At 34.4% G+C, this 22,409-nt stretch overlaps 2 protein-coding genes across 2 annotated transcripts; both read right to left on the reverse strand.

The window, feature by feature from the left end:
- Nucleotides 1-1,547: 1,547 nt before the first annotated feature.
- Nucleotides 1,548-4,222, reverse strand: LOC126738953 (uncharacterized). Its single transcript, XM_050444453.1, has 2 exons — nucleotides 4,053-4,222; nucleotides 1,548-3,012 (listed from the first exon to the last, which is right to left on the reverse strand). Exon 2 carries the CDS (start codon nucleotides 2,665-2,667, stop codon nucleotides 1,834-1,836), a length of 834 nt encoding a protein of 277 aa, XP_050300410.1. The 5' UTR covers nucleotides 2,668-3,012; nucleotides 4,053-4,222; the 3' UTR covers nucleotides 1,548-1,833.
- Nucleotides 4,223-10,187: 5,965 nt separating this feature from the next.
- LOC126738952 (spermine oxidase-like) lies at nucleotides 10,188-21,342 on the reverse strand. Its single transcript, XM_050444452.1, has 7 exons — nucleotides 21,088-21,342; nucleotides 14,550-14,776; nucleotides 11,313-11,541; nucleotides 11,044-11,259; nucleotides 10,825-10,991; nucleotides 10,579-10,773; nucleotides 10,188-10,523 (listed from the first exon to the last, which is right to left on the reverse strand). The coding sequence occupies exons 1-7, from the start codon at nucleotides 21,268-21,270 to the stop codon at nucleotides 10,283-10,285; spliced, it is 1,458 nt and encodes a 485-aa protein (XP_050300409.1). The 5' UTR covers nucleotides 21,271-21,342; the 3' UTR covers nucleotides 10,188-10,282.
- Nucleotides 21,343-22,409: the final 1,067 nt, after the last annotated feature.

Here is a 22,409-nt window from a genome sequence, read left to right on the forward strand (position 1 = left end):
TTTTGTTCAAATTTCTTTTTTCCAGGGCATTTTTTACCGCTACATGTGACGTGTTATCAAATGCCCCAGATATATCTAGAAAGGCGCAGATGGCTGTTTCTTTCTCATTCAGGCTTTTCTGGATGATTTGTGTCAGTTGATATAGTGCGGTTTCTGTGGATCTGCCCGCTCTATAAGCATGTTGACACTGATGTAGAGGTGCTCTCTCCAGAATGTCATTCCTGATATGGTTGTCTACAATTTTTTCTATTGTTTTCAGAATGAAAGACGTAAGGCTGATAGGTCTGAAAGATTTGGGGTCAGTCCCATCTTTTTTTCCTATTTTCGGTATGAAGGTGACTTTTGCCCTTCGCCAGCTACTGGGAATGTATCCCGACGCTAAGCTCGTCCTTGCTATTCTACTCAGGTGAGGAAGGATTTTCTCTTGTCCGTTTTGTAGGAGAGCAGGAAAAATTCCATCCACTCCCGGTGACTTGTACGGTCGAAAGGTGTTTATTGCCCATTTCAACCTTTCTGTCGTAAAGACGGTCCTTGCAACTTCCCAGTCCTCTTTTTTAGGATTGGTGTACTTTATTGGGACCGTTTCTATAGGTTCGCACCCTGGAAAGTGTGTTTGAAGTAATAGGATGGCTTGCTCCTCTTCTCCCTTCGTGTAGGTGCCATCTGGCTTTTTGAGGGCCATTATTGGGTATGTGCCTCCCTTAGCCATTGCTTTGTGCAGTCTAGCCGCAGTCGGAGTGTTAGCGATTTCCGCACAGAAAGTTCTGAAGTGCTGTCTTTTGGTTTTTCTTATCTCTTTGTTATAAAGAGTAAGCACTTCGGCATATACCTGCCAGTTACCGTCTCTTTTCGCTCTATTGAAAAGATGACGCACTTTTGACCTTAGTTTTGACAGGTGTGTATTCCACCACGGGGCGTCTTTAACGGGTCTCTCACTGGTCACTGGGCAACTTGAGTCGAACGCCTCATTTATTGCACGTGTGACAGCTTGTGAGTCCTGCTCTAAGTCTAGATGGTGCGGTTTCCCATTTAAGCTTAGATAATTTAAGTTGTTTTCCAGATTGGTGTTGTATAATTCCCAGTCTGTTTTTCCTGGGACCCTCCTTTCGGGTCGATTGTATTTAATGCTGTCCAGCTTGAATTCGATAATCCTGTGGTCGGACAGTGATGGTTCAGCTGATACTCTCCATTCCTTGATGTGGTCTCTGAGACTGGAGCTGACTAAAGTAATATCTAATACTTCCGATCTCGATTTAGTTACGAATGTTGGTGTAGTTCCCACATTCAGAACCTCGAGATCGGTTGTCGTTAGATATTCAAGCAGACACTCACCTCTAAAGTTAATATCTGTGCTTCCCCATGTGATATTGTGAGCATTTGCGTCGCAGCCTAGGAGGAGTGGTAGACGCAATCTGCTACAGTATTGAATCAGCTCTTGCACTTCTGCTGGTGGTGTCATAGGCCCATCTCCAGCAAAATATGCTGACGCAATTACTATGGTCCTGTTTGTGTCCCCAATGTCGAGATTTACGACAATAGGTGTTAGGTCCCGTGTCATGAGTTCTGAAATACATATGTAATTGATGTTATTTCTTATAAGAATGCAGGCTCTGGGTGATTCCTGCCTGGTATCATATATTACTTTTGACGTTTTGCTTGACAGACCCTTGATCTGCCCCCGATTGATCCAGGGTTCTTGGATCAAGACTAGTCCCAGATCTTGCTTGACAAACATCCGTGCAATCACATCGGAGGATGCTCGTTTGTGTTGCAGGTTTATTTGTGCTAATTTGCTGAATTTAAAGGCTTCCGGTTTGGCAGAGTGAAGTCCTCTTATGATTTGTCAGGGCCATCCGGTCCGTCCCCCTGATGGTCTACATTAGGTCCCAGAAGCCTATCTTCTTCTTCGCTGCTGATGACATTCTCCTCAGCGGAAGTGGTCGGGTTGACATTGAGATCGAGGTCCATGCCCTCGGTCTCTTGTGTTTCAGTCGCCGTAGAGGTGTTCTCATTGGCGACTGGCTCGGAGGAGGTAGAGGCTGAAGTGGATGGATCAAGCTCCATCTTTTCGTTCTTTGCCTTCTCCTGCTTTCTGAGGCCAGATACGGGGATTTGCCCAAACCTGTAGTGGATAGTGTATCCCTTTGCCTGGATGCTATCCGCAGATTTGGTGTCGATTCCAACAGAAAGCACTTGACCGTGGCCATTTCCTTTGGCGCTTATTACTTTCCAGGTCTCGGTGGAGATCTCTGGATTCTGTACTCCAATGAGTTTCAAGAGAGCTGTGGTGTCTTGCCCTTTGCTCCGTGGAAGAAAAAGGCTGATGGTATGCGCTTTTGGGATGTCCTCTCCTCTTTTCGCTACCAGCGCTGGCCCTTTCCATTCCTTCAACCTAGGTGCCATCTGAGCCAGCCATTCTGCTGTCTGCTCCGACTCGCAGTCCACAAGTATCATTCCCGAGCGAAAATGAATACCTGAGAACTGCAGGCCCTTTGTTGTGCTGTTGATCATTTCTGATACGATTGCTTCCTCCACATCTGTGAGTTGTTCGGAGGTTAGAGTTGCCTCAGGGTAGTCCTCCGGCAATACTCCGATTCTGATGAGCTTTGCCGCTTTTGCATAGCTGGTGGCTTGCCCTGCTATGTTTGCAGACTTGCTCGTCTTCATTACCCGGGGATCGTCACCGGTTCTTTGCTTCTTTTCCCCCTTTTTTAAACAACCCTTACTAACAAACCAATATAATTCTGAAATCACATATAAACTTATTCTCTTCTTTCTTTCTTAACACTGCAAAGTAGATCAGTATATTTTCAATAATAACCACTCATTATAAATAAAACAATTTGAGACATATATATATCTAAATTAAACATCTTTAAAGCATCTAATCCAGATAATGGCCATCTAAAAAATTGCACTTAGTTTTAGCTAGACCGCTTATCCCTTACTTCTAACACTTTCAAAGTCTAGACTTCCAGATGTAAAAATTCCAAAGCAATCAATGCAGGAAACCTAAAATAAATGTAAAAATTAAAACAGTACAACGCAGTATATGAATGATCAGAAAAAATATTCTATCAAACATCCTGCTTCAGATCAGAACAATAACTCATACCTTAAAAAGACAAAATTTCTGGAATAGGTACCCAACTAACAAAACCAAGTGAGTGTTATCTTAATGCAAGATAAATAGATGATGAACGATAAAAAATTTTAAAAAAACACAATAACTAAGTAAAGAGCGAATCGTTTTTATTTGAAGGCGCATCATAGCGGTGCGGCAGACTGGAGCAACTGACAGTTAACTCTGTTGTCTGCAATCATACCTAGAATAAAAAGAGGAATCTTTTCACTGCCTATATCGATTACCGATAGACCTTTAATACGGTGCCACACCAATGGCTTATAGGTATACTTAAATTATTCAGCGAAGAATTTAATATACCTATAAGCCATCGTTTCCTTTTTAGTGTCCACCGTGTCAACTTTAGATATCGATTAATTCCAGCTTCCTTTCTTTGCCCATTGCGGTTTTGCCTCCCCATGAATCCAATATCAAGCCGACTTAAATTAATTCAGGTAAATATAGATTTGCTATTAAGGACAACCATAAAGAACTATCCAGCCTTAATCACTTACTGTATAAAAATGATCTTAAGTTATTAACGTCTACCCGAAACCAAATGCTAAAAAACAGTGGAAGAGTTTTTGCTTGCGACATAGGAATGCATTTTGGATTAGATAAATGCCCCACCATTAAGAAATGAGTGATTTGTAATCAACTAATTCTCAGATGGAAATTGGATGGATCATTGCAGCAATGAACGCCGAAGAAATCTATGAAACATCATCATGATATAGCAGCTTGTCTCGTCTACTAAACTTGATTAAACTACTTTTATAAAAGGTAAAAAACACGAAATCTACAGCATCACAAATACATTTAATAAAATAACGAAGGTTACATGTTTCGCTCGACTAGAGCATCATCAGATTTAAGCAATAATTAAAATTATGTAACCCGAAAAAGGGAGAATTCAACAAAAACTTACCATAACATACACAAAACACCTAATATTTAAGTAAACAAAGATTACAATAAAGTGGCACTATCTATGTACAAAGAACTCAACTAAACAATCAAATCCTTTATACATTTCAGAAATCTAACCATTATTTAAGAGTCTAGAACTACTTGAGGTTATTAAAAACTAGGTGGCCATCAAAATCAAACCTTTCATTAACACAGGACAGATTTAGGGATGTGCGATACTGAGCAAAGTACCGGTATTTCGGATCGTATCGTATCGTTTTAAAAGTACCGGTTGGGTACAATATCGACAAGTTCAGTACCGATATTCCAAGTACCGGTACGATTTAACTACAACTTAACTACTTGTAAATATATATATATTTTTTTTTAATGTTAATTTTTTAAAATTAGCGCGGACTGGTATGGTCAATACTGATATTTTTAGTATTATTTATTAAAATATTATTTATTAACAGCATTTATTTCGAAATAACTACAAGTGAAAATTTCACATATGTCGTCACTTAAATTAAAACCGAACAACAGAAAACATTAAAACGTAAGACAAAAATAATTATTCTAGAAATTGAAAAATAATTACAAATTCCAGTAACTTAATTCTAACGAATTTAAAAATAATAGCCTTGAAAGTCTATCTCCAAGAAGTCTGTTACGGCATTCATCCATTATCGCATCAGCCTTTGAAAATAGGCGTTCAGAATATGGGTTGCACCTGCCAACACTACGGATAAACAGAAAGACAGAAGGAGTAAATCCGTGCTTCACTGCTTCATTCATATTAATTTATGTGGTATCTTTTTGATTAAATTAAATTTATTTTATAGCATCCTTCGATACAAGATACGATAGGTACTGCATAAAACTCAAACGGATCGGACCGTATCGTACGTTAAAGTACCGGTACAAAATATCGAGTATCGGAAGAAAAAATACCGGTACTCGAGAAAATCGTATCGTATCGCACATCCTTAGGACAGATCTGGGCTTTTAAAAGCTTTACTAATCTCCATTGTCTCCAACAAGTCTAGTTTTTTACTTTTGTTGCATTGATGCAGTATTTTTATATTTTGGCTGTCAGGAAAATCATGTTTGGAGTCAAGAAGGTGATTGACAAAAGCTGATCTGGTCACTGTGATTTCGGTATTTTTAAATTTATTGTATTGGGCCTTGTGTTCACTAATCCTAGTAGAAATCTTCCTACCAGACTGGCCGACGTACACTGCAGGGCAGTCTTTACACCTAATCTCATAAACTCCTGGAGAAGATAGCGGGGGTAGTTTATCTTTAGTTTTAATTAGATGTCTATTTAAGGTATTATTGGTTTTAAAAGCTGGGGTTATGCCAAAGGGAGAAAAAAAGCGGGATAATTGTGACGAAATTGGTCCAACATAAGTAAACGACCTAAAAGTTTTGATATTGTTTGTTTGTTGTCTGATAAAATTAAATGATAATTTATACTTGTTCACATACTGAAAATACATTTTATATATAGGTTTAAGAGGGAAAAAGTTACTGACTGCTAGTTGTTTAGTGGTAAGGAATTCTTTTTTAAAAGCTTCACGAGAAAGTGGGATGTTAAAAAGTCTGTAAAATAAAGAATGGAAAGCAGCAAATTTATGTAAGGACGGTGATGTTGAATTATATTGTATAATATTATCTGTTGTTGCTTGTTTACGAAATATTTCAAAGGATATCTTATTTCTTTCCCTCTTAAGTAATAAATCTAAGAATGGTAAGGTGTTGTTCTGTTCCCGTTCGATTGTGAACTCAATTTTAGAGTGAAGAGAGTTGACATAATTATGGAAATTTGAAAGCTCTACCTCACTTCCATTCCAAATCAAACATATATCATCCACATACCGTTTATAAAAGATGATGTTATTTTTAAAATTACTGCTCATTATTTTTGTTTCTAAGTTGCTAAGAAATACTTCACTAAGAAATGGCGATAAACAAGAGCCCATTGCTAGACCTTCTTTTTGTTTGAAAAAACGGTTGTTAAATTGGAAAAAAAATTGATCTAACACAGTAGAAAGAAGCAAAAGTAGATTTTCCACCAAAAGTGAATCAAGTTTCCCCCTGAGAAGATCTTTGACTAAGACCAGACAATCAGCGGGTGGAATGCTTGGAAATAAGTTTTTCACGTCTAGCGATATAAGCTGGGCTGTATCTGGAACGTGAACATTCTGAATGCTTTTGGCAAAATTCACTGAATTTGTTACAGAATATGGTGCTTTGAAGTTTGAGATATTTCTAAGAACGTTGTTAAGCCAAGATGATAACTGGTAACAAGGGGAGTCAACAAAGGAAACCACAGGTCTAATTGGCATGCTAGTTTTATGGACTTTTGGCAACCCATATAATAGAGGTGTTTTAGGATTCATGGGATATAGTTTTTGTTTTGTAGAATTAAAATATTCTAAGGTTACCAAGTTCATGTCTAAGACTTTTTTTAATTTATTAAAGAATGGACCTGTCGGATCTCTGTCGACCTTTTCAAAGTCTTCTGTGTTTAGAAAATCCATTACTTTATTTATGCAATCGTCTCTTTTTAAGGCAAGTAAGCATGATCCCTTATCGGCTTTTGTGAAAACTATATCGTTGTCCCTCATTTTCTTTTTTATAGATCTTAATGTTTTGTTGTTGTTTTGATTTATTCTCTGTTTATTGTTAAGGAAACAATTTTGATTTAAAAAGGAAATTATTCTTGCTCTTAAAATGTTCTTATTTGATATATCCGTTGACTGTAGAGCATTTTCAGCCTCTACAGCCAATGTTTCCCTAACACATGGGTCGGTTCTGGTAGGAAGATTAAATTTTAAATTGTTGTTAAGAAATTTTAATTCGACTTCAGAAAAAGAAACATCACTAAGGTTCATAAATCTATCGTGAAAAACATGACTAAAATTGTTTAGGTCTGATGATGCTCTAGTCGAGCTAAACATGTAACCTTCGTTATTTTATTAAATGTATTTGTGATGCTGCAGATTTCGTGTTTCTTACCTTTTATAAAAGTGTATGACCAGCATCTTTGGGATAATGGATGAGTTTTTCGAGTTGATTAAACTACTACTCATGACCTAAACCATTTTCGCTTGGTCTTGGATCCAGTTTGAAGATATCAAATCGTCCATCCATTGAATCGGTGGTCGTCCCCTATTTTTGTGTACTTCATCTCTGAACACCATTCTATTATTCTCTTCGTCCATGTGTTATCCGAATTCTTGCGACGTGGACAGCCCAGTTCCATTTTAAATTAGTGATTCTTCCAATTAGATTCATAACTTTCGTTTTTGTAAGTAGTTCTTCATTCCGAATTTTATCTTGCAATGTCACTCCTAGGCGTCTCCATGGCTCGTTGGATTATTTTTATTTTATTGGTCGTTTTTTGTGTTAATGTAAGTGTTTCCGAGTTATATATCATCAATACTGGGAGGACGCAATGGCCAAAAACATATCGTTTAAAACAGATCGGTGTATCTGATCTGAACATATGCCTTAGCCTGCCCAAGTTAGTCCTATTCTTTTGGTTAGTTTGCAAGTCTGATTGTCCCTTCCCACTCGATTACGTGTCCCAGATATTTGTAAAAAATTACGTATTGGATTTCTTTTTAGCATTCTTGGCTATAGCTGGGAACTAAGTTTTTCATTAAATGGGTCTTTGTAATGTTGATTTTAAGTTTTGGGAAGATAACCTTGTCAAGTCAGTCTGAGATCAGCACTATATCATCGGCAAAACGTAGGTGGTTCAGCCTTTCTCCAACCTTAGAACATTGAAACGCCTTTCCATGTTCTAAGTCTCAAACTTTTTAACCGGTAAATATTTACAAATAAACAAACCCAAGGAATAGATCATTGAATTATACAAAATGAAGTAAAAAGTTCATTTAAAGAATGAGAGACCTTCTGAAACCGATTCTTGGAATTTATTCAGGGCCATAAACATTTAAGGTATTACTGCATTAACCTATTTCTCTGGTATTGTAAAATAGACTAAGAGCGACATTGATAACTTGCAAAAAAAAGCTCGAACTTCATTAGCAAAGACTAAAAAGATCACCTCCGAAGTAGCGTTAAGTGAATCACATTGCTGCGAAATGGAGGGAAAAGGATTTGTATCAATAAGCAAACAACTAGATTAGAAAATGTCTAACTAAATAGAAATAATTCTTTTTTAGGAAGGCTGAAAGATCTAAAATATATCGCGCAGTATGTGAAACGGATGCCTTATTAACAGCACTTAAACTTCAGAAGCTCCAGGTTCAAACCCATCACAGTACATGGAAGGCATGTCAACGAGAATCGATAGGAGTACAGTATTGACGTCAGATCAGCTTTCCCTAAAACAAGTTAAAAAAAGGATTTTCGAAAAAGGAAGTCACAGAGGCTGACACAAAGGGGTGTATTAAGTTGATTACACGTATTTTGCACTATATCAGCGCACCATCAGATCTCCTAATAAAAACACACTACTTTGAGGTTAAAGCTGTCTAAAAAACTCAAATTATTAAAAATACTGATATAAAAAATAGTACATCTTAAAAACAAATACACAAAAACTAATTTGAACTATTTGAAGTTTATTAACAGACGTTTAGGTACGAATGTGAAATACCCGTATAGGTTATATGCTGTATGGATGTTTCAGGATACAGTTTATCAGACATTTGCGATAACAGAATATAAAGAGCAACACAATCTAGTAACGAGAATACTGCGTCAAGTGTCAAATGTTACCAACAGAGAAGGTACCGTATTACAAGTATGCCCCCGGAGTCGATACTTGAACAACAATATAGTAGAGCGAAGAGTGAATGACGATGAAAAGATCGTTAAATATAGAGATTTGGAACACCAGATTCGAAGGCAATGGGAAATGAATGGAGAAGTGCAGACTGTTTTAATCTAAATAACAGCAGTAATTCCGGGTTATCTGATCCGAGAACATTAAGCGACTTATATTTAATGAAAATATCTTCAAATTGATGTAAAAATCAGCACTACTATTCACATCACGTAATGTCCAAAAGTTCGTCGAAAACTCTGAAAATTTCAAGTGCTTGATTTTAGCTTGATTTTAGTCACAAAGCTTGATCCCTCGATCCCTTACTGATATTTCGGATGCATGTGGCCCCTAATTTAGGAAGGAGTGTGATGCTGTAATATAATCTGGCATATAATCTCTTCGTTTCTACAGGTATAACAAGATCTATAAAAGTTGTTGCAACCATTGATATATTCAGGTAATCTCTATAACAATTTCGCCTTCATCAATAACTGCTTTAACAATAGCTTAATCCTGCAAGAAATGCATTAAATCCAACCTTTTTCTATATTTCTTCCAAGAATGCCCGATGAACTCCATAATAGAACTCCATAATATACGTCATATCAATTTTGCTAAATGTGGTTAACATGTCATTGGTTCTCGGTGCCTCATTCAATCTCTGCGCGATGTTTAGTTTCCATCCTGTTAATTTTCACTATTTTTTCAGTTCTGGTGCCGGTAAATTTATTGATTGGGTCACAGGGTGGTAACTTTATAGTTGCAGCAGCTTTAATGGAATCGACGTTTCTAATATCTAATATCTAGGTATGGGTAGAGTAACAGTTTGTGGTAGTGGTGGTACTGGGGCAGCAGAGTTCATTGATCATACCTTAACAGCAGACAGTAGGCAATTCACAAATAAATAGATCCTGAACCATACTGTGGTTTTGTGGGAAGACTATTTTAAGTAACAGTCAAATGTTCTAATAAAAGTCAATCTTAAAGTTACAGGTCTCGAGCACAAATTCAAAGGCAAGATAAAAGGTTCGTTAAAAACTATAAGTGAAAATTTACTGGACAAGTTAAGAGCTACAGCTGGAAAGTTGTGAAGGTAAGAAGAAAAATGTTATAAGCTTCTGTAATGTAACTGTGAGGTGCAGTACAGATTTACGTTTGCAAGGCTGATTGACGACGAGTCACAACTGAGCAGATACCAGTAAATTATGTCATTCTTTTCAAATCAATACGAGTTTAAAAGACAAGCTTAAATAAAGAGCTCTATAAGTAATGTTTGGGATTCCTTCATTAAACATTGATGACATTGTGCTATCAAAGGATATATTGTGGAAAATGGAAAGGAGACTATTAACTAATTAAGCCTGTATAGCAAGTTTCCTTACAAAGGCATAATTTATTTACAAAATATCAAATAAAATCAAATTAAACTTTATAAAAGCAATTTATTGGGAATAAAAACTGATTATCCTGTTTGCTTCTCTGTATCCAGTCTCAATGGCACCATCCACGGTAGAAAATCTGCATGAATGCGTGGCTTCTCCCGCAAACAAAATAAGAGGCCGGTCCTTATTCTCTCCCATCAAGGGAGTAGATAGATCGTAAGCGTTTGCCTTTCGTCGTTCCATTTCACTATTTACGTGTACGTATGAGCCACGAAAATGTGGATTACTACCCCATTTAGACCTGCATCAAATATCTTATCATTCCAATTCTGTCAAATGCAAAATTCACAAATTACCGTAGAATTCCGTTTGGTTCCGGAATATCATATTGCTTTCCGGCAAATTTACGCAGCATGTACATCGTGCCTTCTATAATCACGTCATCGGGTAATAATTCTACTAACTTAGCTGTGGGACCATTGACCCACCCTAAAAGCACAGTAGGATGGCTATCTATTGCTATAAAACTAAATAAGTTTTCCAACCATGACCTAAAAGCAAAACAATATATGTTTATATCAATACAAGAGTTCCCTGTGTACCTTCCATTCACTATCGGACCATGTGGAAACTCTTTGATCAATTCATCCCTTTCATCTTCAGACCACAGAAAGCTTATGTCCTTGACATCATCCGGCCACCACTTATGTGGGAATTGTAACAAAATTTTGTTAACTGTACCTAATGGAATACCTTCAATCGAATTCACCTAAAAATTATGTAAAGACAGAATTCTCTAAATAATTAAGAAAGAAAAAAACCTTTTGTTCTGGTAGCCCTGGTACAAAAGCCTTCTTATGCATTTCCTTTAGTACGCCTACGGAAACAGTCATAATCATATGGTCGGCACTATACACCGACCCGTCAGTACATTTTACGGTAACTTCCTCCTTATTCCATATGATCTTATTAACTTCCTTGTTTAGTTCTATCATTTCTTCGATAGGAAGCGTTTGAGATGGATCAGGTATTTTTTGCTGCAGAAATTGAAATTGCACTGAATGTAATAGCATGATTAATAGAAATTTACCAGCATAACATCCAATATAGTTTTATATCCTTTACTGCCCCAACTAATTAATTGGTCACCTTCATAGCCTTTAAATGCGTAATGACTGGTTGTAGACAGTTGACTCCAGTTTTCAGCTGAATTTAGTAAAACCATAAACTTTTTAAACCAGTTTTTTACGAGGGTTGCTAGTTGTATAATTTTGGGTTCAGGAATTGGTCCAAATTCCTTTTGTATGCGTTCCTTATATCTAGAAGTTAGAAGGAACAGATATACAATACTTGTACATACAATATTTGTACATACAGTGTGTGTCACTATTAGTAATAGCACGAATTACTCTGACCCAGATAAAGTCCGGCAAATCGGGAATTATTTTCTGTTGCGTCAAGAAAGTGGTTTCAGACAAACTGTGTGGATATTGAGTATCTTTTTGTATTTAAATTGAATAGGTATTATCTATATTTGTATAATTCGTGTAAAGTACTATTTCATTAACTATAAACTTAAACGCAACCGATCTCATCGTAGTTACAATTAAAATCGTAAATAACAGATCTATAAATCCGAACCTAAAGGCGCGATCTGCACAATACTGGTAAATGTCGTATTTCAGATTGTGTACGAAAATATGGAATTGAACATAATGATGTATTCTGTAGCACAAACGATAATGCAGTAAGGTATACTAATTCAAATCTGATATTTAGAACTGTAGAAGTATAGAATAGTACATTTAGGAAAAGTTTATTGGCTAGAAACCACTGCTCTTCCACATTTTCAGTGCCTATAGCTGATGGGTAGGCAAGTTTGGATCAAGAAGATGAAATGGGCACCAGGAATATACAATATGTGAACCAGAAACATCAAAGATTTCGGGATCGATCCCTGTGGTATTCCAACACACAATCCCCTTTCGTCTGATTTCTCCCCACCGACTTTCATCTTCGACTGATATAATTCCCAGTCCCTGAAGCCATATCTTAAGAGTTTTCTAAAAAAACTGTTAAAAAAAAAAACAGTCGAAGGGGTGAAAATGTCGAAGTATGCAAGTGTCGAAAGACACAAGCATTAATATGCAACAGAACATAGACAAAGCTTAAAAAGTTAAAAATAGAAGAGCAATGCTTCACCTAATGATTTCCACGACAATAATTTCCAGATTTTCCACTTTCGCAGGTCGCTGAGAGAGGAGGTATATTTTTGCGTAGTGAATAATATGACATACGACTTACGGGATCGATCACATGACTCGATCGTGCATTTCTGCCAGTTACTTCTCGCTTTTTGGTCTTCTCTACAGTTACTTTGTGCCGAACTCTAGTTATTGGAGGAGGAGCTAAAACGTTATAATTTTCTTTTTAAATTGTGGCTTGTACCACCCTGTTTAGCAATACACATGAGTAATCCAGTACAGTGCCGGTACATCCAAACATGACATTAAGACTCAAAAAACCAAGAGGTTGGTTAATCAATAAATTGTTCCAAAACCATTTAGGAACAATTTATTGACAATAGTGCATCCCTCGAAACTCCACTAGCTGTATCACCGCTTTCAGATGGCAGGAAAATGTGGTATCATTAGAGAAGAGGATAAAATTGAAACCAGGAGTACATAGGAACAGATCCTTACTGTAAACAAAAAAACACCAATATTTATCGGACTGCTTTCTGTCAGGCACTCCAACACAATTTCCTCTATTCTGACTACATCTCACCCATCCTTATCATTTAGCATCTTCCACTGTGATAATTCCGAATTCTTGAAGCCAAGCTGGAAGCTTGGCCGTTAAAAGGTTTTAAAAAAATTAAAAGTTCTCCGCAAAATAGTCACCTCTCTCAAAGTCCTCCTAAGTGTATAAAATCTCATACATATAAATAAATAAATAAATAAATAAATATTGTCTTTATTATACCAAAATGTACAAAGGCGAAGGCTAGCCTAGGGCTAATCAACTTAACCTCTAATTACATGAACAAAAATATATACCAAATTACATAGATAACAGTTATAGAAAGAATATAATAGAAAACCGGTGAAATCCATGAAATCTATCTTGAGTTGGAAAATAAGCAATGATATAAAACTAAAAAAGAAGAAAAAAAAATGTACACATTTTCCCTTTAAATTATAAGGAGAACATCGTAACGTGAGAAAATGCGACCTTACTTTTACTTTAAAACCAGCAATGAACATGCACTTAAGTGGATTCGGAAATTCATTATACTCTGAAACAGCATTAAAAAGAAAACATCTGTGAAATAAAGCAGAATGTAAACGAGAAGCCGATAATTTACTTATACATCTTAGATTGGCGTCGTGCACCATCTCTTCGGAAACTGAATTTTTCACGAAGGTAAGCAGAGGAGGATGTACCAAGCAATCGATGCACAAAAACGGCCAACTGATGAAGATAAAGATTCGGTACTTTGTAGTTAATGATACTTCTATTAACGGACAATGGTTTGAGCGCAAAATAGGATTTTTTAATTATGTCAGAAACGTGCATTTTGAATCTCAAGTCCTCCTCGAAAATCACAGCAAGATTCTTAATGTTATCAACTATATGACTGACCTTCATCGATTTCTTGATTTCACTTACTCGGGTCACTAAGAAAGTGAATATATTTTTGGTAGTGAATATAACAAAACTCGGGAACGACGGACGCCTTGATGGTACATTTCCGGCAGTCCTTTCTCGCCTTGTGGCCTTTTCGTTTGATTAGGGTCGAAATCTAGTTAGTACAGAGCAAAGTAGAAAAAACGCTATCGTTCAAATAGAGAACGATAACTTAGCTTGTTACTTAGTTGTTACGACGTGTATGTATATAAAAAATTAGGTATGTCATGTAAATAACTGAGCTTAATAAGTTACTAAGTTGTAATATGTAAAAAGGTTTTTAATTCAAAATAGGGATAAATTCTTAGCAAATTTCTTTAACAAAACAGAAAGTATTGGTCTATAGTTTAAATCTAGAGCACTCTTTTTGAAGATGTGTACAATAGTGGGACATTTTAAATTAAGAGTGAAAACGTATATTAAAAGTTAATATTTGTAGGATTCTTTTCTTATGATTTCGAATAGCAAAACCAAAGGATCTTTGGTTTGACCTTTATTTTAGTTATATATTTGAGTTATTGCAAAATTGGCGGTGTTCCTAAATTATGGCAAATACATACAGTGCAAATTTAACGATAATATTTTTAAGGTACAATTCATATATATTCTATTGTTCCTTATAGGTACAATTACTTACTCAGCATGGAAATATTCTGCAAAATTGCCACCGTGTTTCTTAGATTGTTCTTGATCGTCTTTTATTGCCATCGCAATCTCGAATAATCGGTCACTTAATTGTTTGTCTGCTTGGGAACCGTCTATATGAAAAAATGACATTCCTGGTCCTGGAGGAAGCTGGCACGGGTACACCAAGTTCAGATCTTTTACCATTTCGTACACTATATTGCCTTTTTCTCCATGAACCTACCCATTAACAAACAAATATATTTCAACTGCTTAACTCCAGGTGCATATACAACATTGTAACATAATATAGAAAATATAATTCTGGTGTGGTCGATTAATGAACTGTAAGTCATATAGCATAACACTTATAGTCATGCTATAAAATATATAAGCTGGTTGCTAAAAAAAAGTAGGTGAACATCTAAAAAATGTGTTTTATACAATAATATCCTGTGCCAAAATTCAGTTCAATATTTTAAACCGTATTTGAAAAATTTATTAAAAACGAAGAAAACAATAAAACAAATAAAACCCTGTATCTTAAAAATTAATCATTTTAGGACCCATGTTTATAGGAACTTTTTGACTTAAAATCGGTCCAGGAATGTCCCTTTTAAATTATGACATACCTTTAAGTAACACCCTGTATATAAAATTATGTAACACTTAAAGGATAATACTTAAATATGGAAGGAATATGGGGTGTACTGTATTCCTATAAAACTGATGGCAAAATAACTTCAAATTTAGTTTTTTTTCATTCAAATATTGAATATACCTACTTTCATCAATCTCATGTAATTTTACCGGGGCACTGACTTAAATTTATGTATTTGCAAAATAGAAAAAATTGCAACAAAAACTCATATATTGTAAATTATTATATTAAAATTGTGTTCGACAATATATATCTTAATTCAAAATAATCATCCATTATTCTCAAAGAGACTTAGATATGTGTTCACATGTTCACACTCAAGAGTCACTCACTCTTGAGTGAATTTTGTTATTGAGTCAATAACGGTACACGATATTGTAGTCATATTATATTTTATATTTTTATTTATGTTAGTGAGAAGTGTAGTGTGTAGTTTTTGTACTCAGATGAGGTCTGATGATGCCCTAATGCGGCGAAACGCATAACCTTTTAAGAGACGCTTGATTTGTGAGACTTTGACTTTCATTAACTTTCTCTTCCTTTGGTAATATATATCTTAAATATAATTATAAAACGATGGAATCTTGCTTTGGTCTTTTTCGCTTTAAATGGTCTTTAAACATATTTACAAATAAATACTTTAAAGTTTGCCAAGAAACCTGGAAGTTTTGGGTTTTATACAGAAAAACTGGATTTCTTTCTACCTTCATTAATGCTTGATTCAGAAATACAAGGTTTAGCAGAAATATACGCGTCATATTACATCAAATACTTTACATATTATGTGTGTCCTTAACTTTAATTAAGTATTAATAAAGAATAAAAGTTAACTACAGTCAAACGCAAAAAAGTGATAATCTAGATTTTAATTAAAGACTAAAAATTAGATGAGTTTAATAATCAATTGTTGCTTTTTTCCCGTTAGTTAGCTGTGACTTCAAACAATCGAAAATAGTCAACTTATATATTTACACACTTCGCTACAAAAACACGATCACTCACGACTATTAGAGATATTTATTTTTACTGTATTTATTTAAATCTCGCGCCAACATTCCGAATCTTACTTTACTGAACTGACAACTATCGGCGATGCGGCTCCTTATATATTCGGCAAATTATTTCTTGGTGTTAACAATATCGTTACACTATTTTCTGAAATTCGAATGAAATAGAATAGTACATCAAGGTCTTTAATAAACTATTCTTGTATTATACTCTTGTATTCTTGAATCGGTGACCAAAGTGACAAAGGTTGTGAAATAAGGGACGTGACACTCCGAGTTTCGCCTTTCTTACTTTAGCTGAGGCAAAGGCTTGAATAAGATCTTATTTAATAAACCTATTTTCATCTTCTCAAATTATTCATGGAGTTAATCTTTCTTCAACAGCAAAAACTTTCTTAAGATTTTTCTCATTGGGCCTGACAATTTCTTAGAAACTTACACATTTTTACTTTATTTCTAAATTATTATTACAGTTTATAATTTTTTAATTGCAAATGGCCATCTTTAGGACAGAAGAATTAGAAGTAGTGCACCTCTAATGTCCATTGCAAATATACATCTTTTATATCATACAATATATTATTCCAATTTCGTGTCTGAGGATTAAATCAGACTTAAAACTTCAAAAATAAAGTATTGAAATCAATTGAAGTGTAAAATAGAGATGGAGCTAGAGAGATATAAAAAAAAGATTAAGATAAGATCAAGTGTCGAATTAATGTCCAATTGCACTCCTTCCCACGTTATCCAAGATCATTGAAAGATTGGGTAAAAAAGGATTCTTTTTTTTTCTGTTTAAATATAAAATACTTACTCCCCATCAATTTAAACTCTTCGGTAACAATTGCACCAACGATGCTGTTTTCCCTTTTTAGTATAGTATATCCCTCTTTAAAAGAGAGTCACTACATTTTCTGCAGCAGCAATCTTATACGTTTTTTCTAAAGCTTTCAAGTGTGTAAATCCTAATATCTCAATAAATAAGTTGTAGCATTACGGGTTCAGAGGAACACCTCTCGAATGGCTTAAGTCATATCTTTATAATAGAAGTTAGATTGTAGGAGTAAATTTGAGGAGCAACTATCCAAAAGGCATTAAATTCATAATATGTTGTTTTGAGTAAAACCTTAAAAACCAGCAAAAGTGTTTGAAAGAAAAAATTTAAATTTGTTCTTGTAAAGCAATGATTTTAAAAACAGTTTTATCGCAAAAAAGGTGCGGCTCCATTATAAAATGTATAACATTAATAGAAATATTAGTTAATTTTTTTAATGGATTTAATTCGTTTTGCTTAATTGGAATGCGGATTTATGTCATTTTGCTTTAGTAAGTGTGGATTTATTTTTTTATGCTCAATTCTTTTTTGGATTTATTGCGTTTTGTACAAAACAAATATTTCATATTATTTAAAAGGTTAATAAAATCTGAAATTTTAGTGAAAAATTTATTTTATTAAGAAAATTACAAAGAAATCAAATATGTAAACCGACATCTTCTTCTAAGCAGTCACAGGTAACTCTAGCATTGTCGTGTTGTTCTTCCTCTATTTCATTTCCACTGGTTTCCAAAATATTTTGTACCATTCCAGTTTATCTTCTTGCTCCCATTCTTTACCAAACTCTTGTGCCAATAAATGTTTTAAAGATTTTTTCTTTTTTTCCTTAAGAGGCTTCCAAGTTCAAGTAGTTCCATTTGTAGCTGAGAGTCCTTTTAACCTTTTTTAAGCAGAGTTTTTGGAGTTTCAGAAGTACTTTCATACCTAAGGTTTTCGAAGAGTGTTATGGAGATGGGTGAAGCTTGATTCTTTCGCAACACGACCCTTTTCATGTCGGATATACTGTCAGTCTTTTTTAGAAATTCTTGTAGGTGTTTGATGTTATAAAGTAGCCAGTCTTCCCCAAGATATTTTACTTCTCCAAACTCGCTATATACGTATATTGTTTTATTCTTCTGTAGACTTGATTGTTGTCTGTTTTCTTAAGACTTTCTCTACTCGGCCAAATACCCTATCGGCAGGTAAGAAACTATGTCCTCTTAGTGGAAAGGTAATATTTATTTCTGTTAAACTCTCGGGTGATTGTTTTTTTAAAAAGTAATAAAGGGCATGGATTACATGGGCATTTTTGTTTTGCCCTCCACACCCGTCACAGAAAAGGCGAAGTTTCTGTATATTTAGGAGGTCCAGGTAATTCAGATGGGCCAAAAGTGTAGATGATACCTCAACGACCCCTCTACCAGCTATATTTTTGGTCCATGTATAAAACGTGGGTTTTCTTTCATTCATATCCACACAACAAAAGGGATACTAAAATGTTTCATGATTTCACTATAGCTGTTTCTAATGGATTTAAATCATTTTGATGAAACTGGACTGTCAGGATAATAGATTGTCTAAAATACAGGAAATTTTAATATTCACCTGAAAAATGTTAAAAACTGGATTTAATGCGTTTTGGATAGTTGCTCCTCATTTGATGACGACTTCTTATAAGTCGATTGCATACGGGGTATCTCAAGGTTCTGGGGCCTATGTTATTTCGTTTTTTTATAAATGATATCGCTAGTCTGGACATCATAATAAAACCTATTTCTTAGCAGACGATACAAGTTTACTTGGAGCAATTCGGATATTAATGAATTATATAGAATGGTATCAGATGAGCTAGACACTATTAAATCTTAGTGTCATACAATAATAGATTGGAACCAGTTGTAGTTCATAACACCAATTCAGTCGTCGTTGAATCTGTGAAGTTTTGGGGACTGAATCCATATTGATACTTCATTCAGTTTTTTGGTCCGTTTTACTAATTGTTATTTCTGAGTTTTTACCAAATTTTGTTTACTAGTTGTTATTTTGTACCATTCTTTTTTAGAATGTCGAGTTTGGGTTCAACACCGGGTTCCACATATTTTAAATGTTACTATTGCGACTTTTTAATTAATAGACAGTGCCAAAGTTATTTGGAACACCAAAGTTTCTAAGTATATATGGAGGAGAACTAGGGTTTTACCTTCGAGCTTTGCGCCAATGAGGACAATATTTTAACTTTGGTGGCCAAAAAAACAGCAAATTATTTATGTCAGAAAACCTTTATGGGATCCGAGAAGCCCTTTATAATCAAGGCATAAAAATAGGTTGAAGCAATTGTGAAAGGTCAAAACTGTAAACACCAAAAACTCGAATAAACATATAACGTGATTTCACGGATACGCATGCCTCTAGTGGATGGGATATAAGTCACGGATAGATTTGACAGCCTCACGTATCCGTAATTACGTACTAATGTGGACTTAGACTTAGAGAACTGAGACTGTAGACAAGTCCAATGGGACGGACTTGCACATCGATGCGTTATTCAAAAAATGTTTCTCTGCATGTTGTTGATCGGTTTTCAGGAAGTTAAGCTTAAGAACGTCTAGATCAATCAATAGGCTCAAAAAGGACGTAATAACGCCCTTTTTGAGTCGCGCCTCAGATAAGCTCTTCCCTTCTGGGGTACAAGTTGTGCGACATGACACATGTGTACATGTGCGTATTTTTAAACTATATAAGAGTTGCTGTTAACTGTTCGTTTTGCGCGAGACTTTTTTATGTAATAACTTAATTAAACGTTATAAATATTCTTTTACTTAAATTTTTGATTTGTTCTTCCCTACTATACTATGTACTATAATTATTATATTGTGTATTTTATTGTACAAAGATTTATAGTATGTATTTGCGTGTATTTATATTTTATGTTTTTATGTGTATTCTGTATTGTGTGTTTTTTTTTTAAATTATTTTACTAGCTTTGTCTGCAAAATTTTTCAAATTTTTTTGGAAAATAAAGCAAAAAATTATCAATTATTAGTAATACGCCGTTTTATTTAATTTTTTTAAAATAAAATATTAATACATAAAAAGGAAGTTTTAGAGCATTAAACCAGTAAACCCTTAAAAATTATTAATTACTTTGAAAAAAGTCATAATAAAAGATAACAGTTATATTTTTTTACTTGCTTATCAAACATTTATTATGACATTTTTAATTTTTTTAAATTTATATTTATGTACTGTTTTTATCTATAAGCAATTAAAGGTATTCCATAAAAATCCATCTTTCGAATCTTCGTTTAAAATCAGTATTAATCCTGAACTGTGAATACAGATATATTGTCAGCAGAATTTCTCTAATTTACTATAAAAATTAGGTTTTCATTGCTTCCCCGTCATCTTGATAGCGAGATTTTCATATGTATATTTACATGTTATTTAAGGGTTATTACATGACCTGATACAAAAAAATATAGACACACTTTTTATAAAAGAAAAAACAAAAAAAAAAGTTAAAATTATTAACTTTTATCAGTGTAGGATGCCAGAACGCTTATGCAAATATTACCTTTTGTTGATGTATTTTTTCTTATTTTGCTTTTATTTATAATTTATGTTGCTGGACTGTATTCACTTATAGTATCTACAACCTTTTTCTACCCTATTTTCTAAAAAATACATATATTTAAAAAAATGTTATGGGCAAACGGAATATATCACAATCTATAGATTATTTTTTTAATATCACGACAAAATTTGGAACGTTTTCAAGAACGTGTTCATTTGATGTAATGAAGCAAAACGGTTTCTATGTTTTTTTTCTTAAATAACTTTTTAAATTAATAGCCAATTAAATTCAATCCAATATTTTTTCTCCTTCTGTACTACGAGACCAAATCCCTTATTTCTAATTCCTAAGTTCTCATAAAATTCAATTTGTGAGATGCCTTCTAAACAATCTAAGTAAAGTTAAAACAAAATTATAAATATCTTCTAACTTTATTATATGGTGAGGACAGAAAAAAAAACATGTTAGTTCCAAAGTTAGTGATAATAAACATACCCATGTTGCTCCAAGATCCACAAAACTGCTTCCAAACTCTACGGAGCACACTCTTCCACCAATTCGGTTTTCGGCTTCCAAAATTACCAAATTCTTAAATCCGTTTTGGTATAGTTTCGTGGCTGCCGCAATACCAGACGCGCCCGCACCGATAATTAAGATTTTCGCCTGATTTTTGGCCATTTTCACACACAAAGAAAATGCTGTGTTTTGGTTGGTGTTTAATTCTTATGTCACACCATTCAGAAAAATATTGCTGATAAGATTCGAACAAATACGAAACACGATACTTTATCAGACTTTATCTGGCTATTTCTTATCGTAATAGTAAACTATCTCGTTTTATGCAGCTATAAATAAAAAGTTTAAAGTAAAGTTAAAATAATACGTCAAATCAGCATTTATTAGAAAAGATTTATTTAGTCGAAACAGAAGTACTTTAAAGATTATTATAATATACCTTGAAAAAATTTGTAAATATCGACAGTACAAGTATGTAGAGGCATTTAAAATAACAAAACAAAATAAAAATAACTAATACGATCAGTTTTATTCACAGTATAACAGTTTTAAAATGCATTTACGGCTGGTAACTAAATAAATGATGGAAAATGGTTTTCATAGTAAGACCTACTGAAATCAACTTGGTTTGCTATCAATCCGATATAATTAATTAAATGTAAAATCGCGAACAAGTTACAGATTAGTTCGAAATGTCAATTGGCTTACATGCAAACTTAGCTAAATGACTTAAAAAATTATTATCTGATCAAAGAGTTAAAATTGGTGGTTATCTGACTCCATCTTAGTATGTTCTAGTACTCGTCAACGAGGCCTTACATCACCTCTTCGTTTGTTGATGACATTAAAGTATTTTTTTTATATAGCATATGTTTTATGTTAGCTAACGATTTGACTTACAATTAATAGTTATGAATAGCCGAAGAGACCATGCCTCTCATGCAACCTGATTTGGTTTGCCTTTGGAGAGCATTTTACATTAATCTAAGAACAAACATTCACATAAGTAGGTAACTGATTTTCTAACCAAATACTAATATGTTCAGTGAAATATGTTGTAGATGGAATAACTAGAAAACAAATGATAATATTAGGCTTGAATTGAATTTGGGGAAGAATAGGTGGCCAAATAGGCAGTTGTGCATATTGATCTCCTGTTAAGTCCGTCGTATCCCACGGAGGCTTAGCAGAGGCCAATAGCCTTGTAAAAGCCCATAAGGTGCTCTGCACGCTTTTGCCACTGGGGAAGTTAAGTATTTCCCAAGATATATAAACCTAGCGCGTGTGAAACACTCAAATGA

Source organism: Anthonomus grandis, chromosome 7, assembly GCF_022605725.1.
Source record: "Anthonomus grandis grandis chromosome 7, icAntGran1.3, whole genome shotgun sequence".
In the NCBI taxonomy this organism is placed as follows: Eukaryota; Metazoa; Arthropoda; class Insecta; order Coleoptera; family Curculionidae; genus Anthonomus; species Anthonomus grandis.